The following is an 11,964-nucleotide window of genomic DNA, read 5'->3' on the forward strand; positions in this document are numbered from 1 at the left end:
CAGGTTAAGAACAGTTTCAGGTTAAGAACAGACCTCCGGAACGAATTAAGTTCTTAACCCGAGGTAGCACTGTATTGGCCAGCCAGGAAGGAATAGGGGAAATCACAGCACAGAAGGGCAGGAGGGAGCTTTGAGGCATCTAATCATAAGCCTGCATTTTTATCAAAGCTTATATTTTTGATTAAGGCCTGTATTTTAAAATGAGCTTAAAGATTTTCAAATGTTTATGCCAGGCAGAAGACCAGCTGCCTAAGAACCTTGGCAAGATGTTTATTCTCCTGGACAAGGGGCCCCCCTGATTTATAGCAGAAAACAATTCTCAAAGTCGTAAAAAGGGAATTACAGGCTGACAGCCAAGGTTACACTGACCCTACATATTACAGAAGATAAAAAAAGAGATAAACATAATTAAGAGTTGATAAATAGTAAAAAAAAATAAAATAGGGGACGCAGGCGGCGCTGTGGGTTAAAGCAACAGCGCCTAGGACTTGCCGATCGAAAGGTCGGCGGTTCGAATCCCTGCGGCGGGGTGCGCTCCCGCTGTTCGGTCCCAGCGCCTGCCAACCTAGCAGTTCGAAAGCACCTCCGGGTGCAAGTAGATAAATAGGGACCGCATACCAGCGGGAAGGTAAACGGCGTTTCCGTGTGCGGCTCTGGCTCGCCAGAGCAGCGATGTCACGCTGGCCACGTGACCCGGAAGTGTCTCCGGACAGCGCTGGCCCCTGGCCTCTTGAGTGAGATGGGCGCACAACCCCAGAGTCTGTCAAGACTGGCCCGTACGGGCAGGGGTACCTTTACCTTTACCTAAATAGTAAAATAAAACCATGTGCCTCCCATTAAACTTGAGCCATATTTTCCTAAGGTTGAAAGGTCAAGAGCAGTGAAAAAGGCAACTGGCTTGGCTGGAGAAGATAGGTTTCTTCCTATCTTATTTTGAGGCTGGAAACTGTTCCTTCCTTTTTTACTTTGAAAAGGTTTATTCTTCTAAAAAGCTATCTATGTTATGTATTAAATATATTGGCTTAAATGTAATTATGCAAAGGATTTAGAAAGAAAGAAATGTTAAATCCTTATGCTAGATAGTTGGAAGAGATCACAGGGGCCATCAGCCATCAGCCCAGCCCCCCTGCCAAGCAGGAAACATCATTAGAGCACACATATGGTTGTCAGGCCTTTGTTTAAAGACCTCCAAGAGAAGGAGATCTTTCAATGATGATGTGAACTCAAGATCCTTGACATCTGTTTAAGATAAAAATTTAAGATTAAACCATCTGTTTTGGAGGGCAATAGGGCGTCTGAGCTGGTAATTAAGGTTCCTTGTTGAGACACATGTAAGATATATTACTACTTATTTGTCATTTATAGATAGAAGAATATATAGCTTTTTGTTTCCCATAAAAGGGCAAAAGGAAATGGGTGTATCTTTTGTGATTGGTTCTAGCAAACAGCCAATAGGAATTTCAACCAGGCTGATTGGACAGAGGCAGCCACAGGAGGAGCAAGGGGGCTGGATTAAGGAAATATAAGTGCTGGCCAGAATGGCAGGAGGCCAGGCCAGAGTTTGGTAACCATATACCACTGTGCCTCATATTTATTTGTCTGACAAATAAATTATTATTTTAATTTCTCTATTGCTGTGTTGAATATTTCATTCCAGCTAAGCGTTAACCACAAGCAGGGTGCTACAGCTTGAGAGTCTAACAGAGCAATCCTAACTCTGGGTGGGAAATATCAGGGAATGACACAGCGGTACAACTGGTGCTACATGCCCACCACTCATGCCTTTTGGAGAAAAAGGGGGAGAGGCAAAACCACTCTTCCCTAGTTTGGGCTAGCAGAGCAAAGTGATGGCAATAAGGTCAACTAAAGATCCATTAAAACCCAGGCCAGCTCAGCTACTTCCCCAGAATGATCTGTTTTGGGACTTTCTGCAGGCTACCTCCAATGGGAATCTATCAACAGGTAGAGGCCAGGAGAGTTGTTTGGGGCAAGTTAGAGGGAGACAGTTGCCCTATGAAACCATCACCCAGCAAATTGGGGCTTTGGCTTGTAACCTAAGGCTTATTCCACTGTTTTCAGGCTTTTAAATTTGTTTTAATGCTATTTTTAAATTTTACATAACTTTAATAAATTTGTTTTATTCCAGCATACTTCATTTTATTTGAATATTTGCTAAAAGAGCAACAATCCCCCCCTTTTTTTAAATGGGTATGTTGTGATATGCCAGGGAAATTCAGCATTTTATGTTTATGTTTCAGGCCAAACATAATTTCTATTATGCACTACTTTCATACAATAAACTTTTGTTCCACAATGTTTGGGTGTGTGGATACAAATAATCAAATCTAATGCACTGTTGCAGCATAATTTGGTGTAAAAAGAGAGGCTGTATACAAATTGAAGACTTTAAAAATGAAGATGCAAAGAATTACCTGTATTCTTTCCTTGAGAGCTTTAGGGTAGAAGTCATAACCATTTTTTAAGCCAATGTGATATGTTCCTGAAGGATTTACCCAGTCTGTTGGGATCTGAAAAAGGTAGAATTTAGGAATCTACATATTTTGTCCGTTCTATCCACCTCAGTGATCATGCACAAAATATATACAATAAGAATGGTGACCTGCTGAAACCTGTTCACAGCCAAATCCTATGCATATGCCTATATACTGTATATCCAACTAAGTCTAATGCGTTCAATTGGGCTTACCCCTGAGATGCATGCAAAGGGCTTAAGCAATAAGAATATTAGTATTGTGCAACAAAATTCAAAGAATATTAATTAACACCCAGCCTATTCTCAGTTTTTTCACAATAAAATTTATATTCTCTGTTGTACAGTTACAGGAATGGTTGTCTCTTTTAGAGGTACATTGCTTTGGTTGCCCTGTATGACCATTGCCAGATTACTACAGCATGTTATACATGGGACTGCCTCTGATGATAGTTCGGAAACTTCAGCTGGTGTGGAATTAGGAGATCAGGTTGCTCACTGGTGAAAGACGGTTTGAGCATATGATGCCGATCCTGCCCCCACTGCACTGGCTGCCAATCAGTTTCTGGGTCCAATTCAAAGTGCTGGTTTTGCTCTATAAAGCCCGAAACGGCTCAATACCTCAAGGATGACCTCTCTCAATATGAACCTGCCTGGACTCTGTGATCATCATCTGAGGCCCCTTCTTTGGGTGCCTCCTCCAGATGAGGTTTGGACAAGAACAACATGAGAACGGGCCTTTTCAGCAGTGTCTCCCTATTTGTGGAATGCTGTCCCCAGTGAGGCCTGCCTGGCATCTTCATTACGTAGCTTTAGGCACCAGGCAAAAACATTCCTTTTCTTGCAGGCCTTTGGCTAATTAAACAACCTATGGCCTTTTAAACTGGGGGGGGGAGTAGTTTTTGTTTGTTACCATGGTATTCCCCCCCCCCCGGTTTTTATATTGTAAACCATTCAGTGATCCTCAGATGAAGGGTGGTATAGAATTTTAATAAATAATAAAAAGAATGTTATAAAAATACGTTAAGTATATGACTGAAGCTGTAGATTTTGGGTTGCATCAAACTAAGTTAAACTCAAACCCACTGGAATTAATGGACCTAAGTTAGTCATGTCCGCTACTTTTAATGGGTCTACTCTGGGTAGGACTGATATGGGAGGTGATTCATAAGGTGATATCTAATTGTGTCACCCAGCTGACAGCAATGGTTCCATCACAAAATGGGGAGAGAAGCAATTTTTATCTATTTCACCTTCCCCTCTGTAGTCTTCCCAATCTGCTGCAGGGTGAGTAGCCTTCCACAGCAGACTGGGAGGCAGGGGAAATCACTTAAAATTAACCCCACCCTATTCTCCTGTTGGAAGCCTTGTCATCAGCTGAGTTACACCACCGGCTTCAACCCACTGACCTTCCAAGTAAACATGCATAGCATCAGGTTGCAAAACTTGACAATGCCACCAGAGAAGTTTAAAGCGCATGACTACAGAGCACCCTTGAGTGTTACTGGCAAACATGAGGATATTCTCTTCATCTTAAGAGTTTACTACTCTGACGTCAGTCAAACAAGGCCTTTGAAGACTCTAGGCCTCAACATAGCAGCAAATGACCCAATAGGCTGATCTTTTACCATGGAAGACATGTAGGCAATGAACTAAGATGGGATGCAATGAATAAATAAATAAATAAATAAATATGAGAAAGAAAACAGTCCACAAAGCCTTAGCTTTTCTTGATGAACTGCAGTTTCTTGTGTCAAAGGGGGAAGCTGCTCTTTTAAAAAGTAGCTTGTTTCTCTGGCAGTGGGGAACAGTTCAGTGAAAACAGCAAGCAATATCTCAATGTTGGAGGCTGGTGTGGAGGACTCCCTGGTCCTGAATAGGGTAATGGTGCCCCTGAAGGACTAGGTGCGCAGCCTGGGAGTCATTTTGGACTCACAGCTGTCCATGGAGGCACAGGTCAATTCTGTATCCAGGGCAGCTGTCTACCAAGTCCACCTGGTACGCAGGCTGAGACCCTACCTGCCCGCGGACTGTCTCGCCAGAGTGGTGCAGGTTCTAGTTATCTCCCGCTTGGACTACTGCAATGCGCTCTACGTGGGGCTACCTTTGAAGGTGACTCGGAAACTACAACTAATCCAGAATGCGGCAGCTAGACTGGTGACTGGGGGCGGCCGCCGAGACCACATAACACCGGTCTTGAAAGACCTACATTGGCTCCCAGTACGTTTCCGAGCACAATTCAAAGTGCTGGTGTTGACCTTTATAGCCCTAAACGGCCTTGGTCCAGTATATCTAAAGGAGCGTCTCCACCCCCATCGTTCTGCCCGGACGCTGAGGTCCAGCGCCGAGGGCCTTCGGGCAGTTCCCTCATTGCGAGAAGCAAAGCTACAGGGAACCAGGCAGAGGGCCTTCTCGGTAGTGGCGCCTGCCCTGTGGAATGCCCTCCCACCAGATGTCAAAGTGATAAACAACTACCTGACATTCAGAAGACATCTTAAGGCAGCCCTGTTCAGGGAAGTTTTTAATGTGTGATATTTTAGTGTTTTTTTGGTTTCTATGGAAGCCGCCCAGAGTGGCTGGGGAAACCCAGCCAGATGGGCGGGGTACAAATAATAAATTATTATTATTATTATTATTATTATTATTATTATTATTATTTACAAGGGTTCACTCCTGCCAGTCCATTCTCTGGACTGCAACCGCAGGACTGCACTGAATAAACAAGCAAATCACCAGGGCCAAGCTATCAGGGCTTGTAAAATATTGAAGTGGGGATTTAGGACAGCTACAATGTCTTAAGAATCTGGCTCCCATGTAGACTCTGAAATCTTTTAACAAGCCTCTGTATAAATATCAAGTATCAACTTGTGTGTGCCGCATTCTGAGTGAGCCAATCTCGATGTATGCTGCTAATTTGCGGGAATTAATATAAACAGAAAAGTTCCATGGGCAGTTTATAACAGAATACAAAATCAAACATATGCAGCATACAAAAACAACAGAATTTAAAAGGCAAACAGTCCAGCTTGGGTCTAGATTCAATTAAGAAACGATTTGAAAAGAAAAGCTTTCAGCTGCTAGTTGAAAGCCAGTAAGGAGACAAACAAGGGACGCAGGTGGCGCTGTGGGTTAAAGCCTCAGCGCCTAGGACTTGCCGATCGAAAGGTCGGCGGTTCGAATCCCTGCGGCGGGGTGCGCTCCCGCTGCTCGGTCCCAGCGCCTGCCAACCTAGCAGTTCGAAAGCACCTCCGGGTGCAAGTAGATAAATAGGGACCGCTTACCAGCGGGAAGGTAAACGGCGTTTCCGTGTGCGGCTCTGGCTTGCCAGAGCAGCGATGTCACGCTGGCCATGTGACCCGGAAGTGTCTCCGGACAGCGCTGGCCCCTGGCCTCTTAAGTGAGATGGGCGCACAACCCCAGAGTCTGTCAAGACTGGCCCGTATGGGCAGGGGTACCTTTACCTTTACCTTTAAGGAGACAAACAAGCACCCTAGGCAAGCTAGTTCCTGGTGCACTGTCACCGTGATGACCTATGACCACCTACCAAGAGGGACAGCTGTAAAGCAACCTCTCTGGATGATTTCAGCACACACTATAGAAGGCATTCCTTCAGACAGACAAGATCTAGGCCTTGTATTCCCCCAATGCAATTTTTAGAAATACTTAAGTACAATTAAATGTTAGGAGCGCAACTAGGACTTTGAAAGTGTTTTGAGATTACTGATCGTCCTGTTGTATATACAGCTGGAGAGTACTTTGCCTGTGGTTCAAATCCATAACTACTTCTCATATTTAAACAGAGTATCTTGTATTTTTCAACCAAAGGATGACCCGGAAGAAGCTACCAACTTTAATTCAAAATAACCTTTACCTTCAGAGTTCTTCCTGAAAGACCAATGATTTCTCCATCTTTTGGTTCGACAACAGTTGAAGTGTTTACATCACCACTGCCTGTTGTATCTATTATGTCAATTATCTTAGGTTTCCCATCAGTTGTAATCTGAAAATAATAATAAAAAAATTAGGAGATACAAATAATTGCACTATAAATGCTCCATAGACACAGGAACTCTTGAAAAAAATGTATGGCCTACACAGTGCAGGACATCTTCTGCTTGGTGTGGAACAAACTGTTTCCTAAAGCAAAGTTATCTGCATTAATTTTTTATAAATATATTATATTGTGAGCTGTGGCAGGATAGAATAACGACGTTCAAACAGTGCAAATTTGATTTAAAAGAGCACAAACACAGTATGATAAACACATATTCAATAATGTGTTTTTCCAGATAACTGCAGCAAAATAAGAGTAATAGCTTCAACTTAATTGGCGTGAAGATTAAAAACAGGCAAAGGGAACAATCCCAAGCTCCCAAGAGAGCAACTGAGGGGATGCTGATCACTGTGTCTACCCTGCTGTTTCCCCAACGTATCCCCACAAAACCAAACAAAAAATACGCCATCCCTGGAGATGGTGCAGCTATTTTCCCTCCCACTGCTGCCAACAGGAGGGAAAGTTTTCAATGGCTCAATGAGGGGCAGAGAGAAGGAAAATCTCCCCTGCACAACCAACCTTATTTCAGCTAGGGCTTTGGAAGAGGTTGTTTCTCTGCGGGCTAACAGAAAGCTTGCCCTTTTTTATATAAAAAGGAGGCCATTCGAATGAAGGTAACACGAATGGATCATTGTCACAGATGGAACTCTTAAGAGGGCCTTCGGTGACGACCTCAGGAAGGAGACAAGTTCATACAATAGATTAAAATGGTATAAATGTATGGCCAAAAAATATTCAAAGATGACACCCATAAAGTATTTATCCCTGAAATACCAATTAGGAATACTAAGATTGTCCAGTCGCACATCCATCTCAAAAGTGTTTTTTTTAAAAAATAGAGAGAGAGAGATGGTTAGAGATAAGGATAAGGAGTGTGGGATGCAATAGGAAGTGATACAACACAGGGAGAAGCAGACAAACAGGATACTGTCACAAACAACAGCTGTATGGAAGGACATGTGGGTGGATGTGACAAGACTGGGGCAGATCTTGACAGGGAATGATAAGATCACAAGGCAAAATACATTGCAGGAGCAAACATATAATTGCCCGATTTCAGATGGACAGGAAATAATTCAGCCTTCGTGCCAAACCTCTCGGAGTCTGCAATTGATCAGCCCAATGTGAAGACCCTCCAGCACCTATACTGAAATAAGTACACATGAAGCAAGGGTGAGACTGGCTATGCTTACAGTCAGGAGAAGCGCCAACAATTCACGCAGCAGCCAGCAGCTATCTCCCCCCCCCCCCCCGAGGAATATATAGAAGCCAAACATCAAAAATTCAGCTATCAAAATTCTACCAATGTTCCAGTCTGGATGGAAGATGGGCCACATCTCTCCATATGATACCACCTGGACCCTGTGATCATTTCCCCAGGGAGTTTTGGCTGGCACCTTCATTATACACCTTTAAACACCAGGCAAAAATGTTTCTTTTCAATCAGGCCTTTTGGATGATTAACATCCTACACCCTTTTAAATGTGTTTGTGGGAAAGGGTGGGCAGAGTGGGGGCCATTGGTGTGTGGGTGTGTGTGTGTGTGTGTGTGTGTGAACGTGTGTTAGTTCATTTTTATTATGTGTTTTGTGCTTTTATCTTGCATTTTAATCTTGTAAACTGCTCTGAGATCAAGGAAGGGCAGTATACAAATTAAATAAATAAATAGATAGACAAATAAATAAGTAACAGAAAGCAGCTGGAATCCCATAAGTTTTAGTTCTGAGGATGGCAACTGTTGTGCTTTTACTTCATGTTTTAATCCATCAGGAAACTGTTTTTCAACAAAGTTTCTCCTGAGTGTTCCTATACTAAGGAATGCAAACATGCAAGACTACCTTTCTCAATTAACTCAGATGCTTGATCTTATTCATGAACTGTGAGCAATTATAACACCCCAAACACAGCAACTATACTTTGAATAACTAGTTAACTGATGAAGAACAAGTTCTCCCAGAGGCAAAATTTAACAATACAATTACATTAAGCTTAATTCCCTCCCACCCTCCCTAGTCATTCACGTCATGCTTCATAGCATCTCCAGAAGATTTCCAGAGCCTGTTTTCATCTCTCCAGTCTTGTGAGAACAGCCAACCCAGTCAATTTAACCAGAAGCCATTTTAGTTCCATTAACTTTATGACAAGTCCAACTCTTGTCAAAAATGTGCATCCTTACAAGCAGTGTCAAAATGTTTTACCATTTAAGGAGTATAGAATTATACTGGTGCCTCGCAAGACGAAAAGAATCCGTTCCGCGATTCTCTTCGTCTAGCGGTTTTTTCGTCTTGCGAAGCAACCCTATTAGCGGCTTAGCGCTATTAGCAGCTATTAGCGGCTTAGAAAAAGGGAGAAAAAAAGCGAAAAAAATTGCAAGACTCGCAAGATGTTTTCGTCTTGCGAAGCAAGCCGATAGGGAAATTCGTCTTGCGAAGCGCCTCGAAAAACGGAAAACCCTTTCGTCTAGCGGGTTTTTCGTCTTGCAAGACATTCATCTTGCGGGGCACCACTGTACTACTTACTAGAGAAAGGGATATTATCTCTATTGAAGTGAAGTACCTACACTTACTTATAGAACAAAAGCCTTAGGGAGAATGCTGACTGTTATGCATTCAATAAATGCTGGACAAGAAACATGCCTATCAGTGCTATTTGCTTCAAAAGAAAATATACCTGGATCTTGGGGGGGAAAGACCAACCAAAGAACTTGATGTAAATTCATATGCTTGCTAGAAGGCTTACTTTTAAGCAGATTGGCTACATTTCTACTTGCAGTACTACTGTAAGAGACAATAGCCATAATTATGCACACAGTTAGCCACACTTAAATCAATAAGATTTAATTGTGCTTAAAATGGGGCAGCAGTGTGCCACTAGCTTTAATTTGATTTGAGAAGGATAATAAACATTTAGCATGTGATGCACCTACACTTCAAACAAAATTAATGGCCTCCTTCCTCCTCCTGTCCATTAAAAATCAAGGTACTCCCTGGTGATTCAAATCTGATTATCAAAAAACTTGCTAGGTAAATATAATCAAAGTCAATAAACCTAAGCCAAATGCCTAGTATGGCATAACAGGTTTGCTTTTTTCCACCGTGAACCATTTATCACAGCAACCTACCATTAACCTACAAGCAACCAATAATTAACACGTATGGAAAAATAATAAGTGTTACTTTTATTATTCCAACATGTACCGGTAATTGCTTTAAACTATAAATCAGAAACCTGTGGCTCTCCAGTTCTTGTTGGACTCAATTCCCATCAGTCCTAGTCAGTGTGACCAACCGTCAGTAATGATGTGAGTTTGAAGGACCACATAAGTTGTTTAAACCATCTCTAGTTTAAACACTGCACATGAGGCAAGTGCTTCTGAAATGTAACTCCTCTGACCTTTCGTAAATCTGTTCTACCTTGAATTTAACTATACTTAGGTGGCTTTCCTTGACCAATCGCAGTCAGAACTAGAAGAGGGCTATTCCTTCATTACATTTTGTACAACTCTATCTTAATAAAATCTCTCCTTTCTATAATGAACTACCACAATTCTGTATGAATAAGTTGCAGTGTGTTCTGAAGATTAGTAGTATTATTTAACCAAAAACAACAAAACCTGTAAGTAAGCAGAGACATGTGACAGCATCAATCGATGCATAATTGGGGAACAAAGGCCCAGAGACAAAAGCATCGGAAAGAAGAACAAACATCTTTCAGCTTAGACATTTTCAATGCACCACAAGTTTCATTGTCATCTTCTGTACAGCGCAAAAACAAGGATGCTCTCCTACAATATAAGACTATACACATAGGCTGTCTTGTCACGCCTGGTCCATAACCGCCTTGCTGTCGTTTTTTTAACACACTTGCCCGCTTCAACTAATGCTTTCTATGCACAAGAACTGCTCTCCCTTTATCTTTGCCCTTTAAAAGGATTCCCTGCAAACATTTGCAAGCTACTCGCAACACAACAAGTCTGCCAAGCTTTAAAAATAATTGCCACGAGCCTAGGAGCAGCTGCAAGCCGTAGTGGTTATACGTGCACTTCGCGGAGACAGCATGCCTCTGAATACAGCAAGATAAGGCTCTATTTTCCCACCGCCAACCTGCTTCCCATAAGCATCTGGCTGGCCAGGGTGGGAAAAAGCATCTGCCCCAGCAGGACTCCTCTCATACCCTTTAAGGCTTTTTCCAGATGAATACACCTACCATTCTGTCACTTAACTCTCATTAATTTTATAATGAAATGATTTTAGAATGTTTTATCATTTTACTGTTGTTAGCCACTCTGAGCCCGGCTTCGGCTGGGGAGGGCGGGATATAAATAAAATTTCATTATTATTATTATTATTATTATTGGTGATTAAAAAATAATAATACCTATTTCCCAATATTTTCTGTTTTCCCTCCACAGCCACCCAAATCCCCACAACGGGGGTGGCTCAGTTCTCCTCTTCCCAAATCTCTCTCCCACCCCCCATCCCACAAGGGAGAGATTGGGGGGGGGTCCCTTCTCTCACCGCTAGGCAACACTGCCCACCCCCGCCCGTGCTGTCTTACCTGCATGCCTGGCGCTCCGGGGTCCACGCCCGTGTCTAGGACGGCCAGGAGCACTCCCCGCCCGTCATACTCCGGGTACCGGGACAGGAAGGAGGCAGCGCCGGTCTCTTTCTTGGGAAGGAGCCCTTGGAAAGGGTACTGCTCCTCACCGGCCGCCGCCGCCATGTTGGATGAGCAGAGAGAGAGAGAAAGCGAGAGACAGAGGAGGCGAGAGGAGAGTGACCGGGCACGCACGCGACGCCGGCGCCGGACCGGGTGACGTCACTGACTCGACGCGGGCCGGGCGTGAGGCTTCTGTTCGCGTCAGGCGCATGCGCGACTCCCCCTCACTCCGGCCAATGAAAGCGCGGCTATCAGGTGCTACATGCGCCCTGCAGTGGCTTATGTAGATTTTCGAGCCGGGGCGGGGCGGCAGCTGCGAGCTGGCGTGCAGCCACTCAAGTTGCAGCGCGAGGAGAACCCGCGGAGCCGATTGGTCCTCGCGCCGCGCCAATAGGGGAGGGAGAACGCGGCGCTTGATAAAAGCAGCGAGCAGCGCCCGCCCTTCCCGCCTTTTGCCCCTTTATTGGCTCTGAGGCTTTATGTTGAAATTGGTTTTTAAACGCAGGAAACATGCAGCCCTAAAGCCCCGCCCTTCCCGGAATAGCATAAACATCGCAGGAAAACATGGCGCCGAAGTTGTAGCGCTGCGTCCAGTGAGAAGATGCAATAAAGGGATAATTACAGCTACCTCTTTGAAGGCGTCGGCATTTCTTTTTCTTTTTCTTATTTTTTCCAGCTAAAGCTTTTGACCTTTTTAGACCTTTTTTACCCCCCCCCCGAAAGAGCTACCCGTCCAAACTTTTCGTTTGCCACCACATGGA

The 11,964-nt window shown here is 43.7% G+C and overlaps 1 protein-coding gene across 3 annotated transcripts in view; it reads right to left on the reverse strand.

The window, feature by feature from the left end:
• TPP2 (tripeptidyl peptidase 2) overlaps positions 1 to 11,407 on the reverse strand; it is a 45,058-nt gene extending 33,651 nt beyond the window's left edge. The window contains exons 1-3 of one of the 3 annotated variants that reach the window (XM_079972444.1): positions 11,102 to 11,402; positions 6,363 to 6,491; positions 2,433 to 2,528 (exon numbers count right to left, since the gene is read on the reverse strand). In XM_079972444.1, coding sequence (XP_079828570.1) covers positions 2,433 to 2,528; positions 6,363 to 6,491; positions 11,102 to 11,266 — 390 coding nt within the window. In that variant the 5' untranslated portion in view covers positions 11,267 to 11,402. Of the gene's footprint in view, positions 1 to 2,432; positions 2,529 to 6,362; positions 6,492 to 11,101 lie in introns of all 3 variants that reach the window. The other 2 variants (XM_079972445.1, XM_079972446.1) reach the window with 2 other exon arrangements.
• Positions 11,408 to 11,964: the final 557 nt, after the last annotated feature.

Source organism: Podarcis cretensis (assembly GCF_951804945.1).
Source record: "Podarcis cretensis genome assembly, chromosome: 4".
Classification (NCBI taxonomy): domain Eukaryota; kingdom Metazoa; phylum Chordata; class Lepidosauria; order Squamata; family Lacertidae; genus Podarcis; species Podarcis cretensis.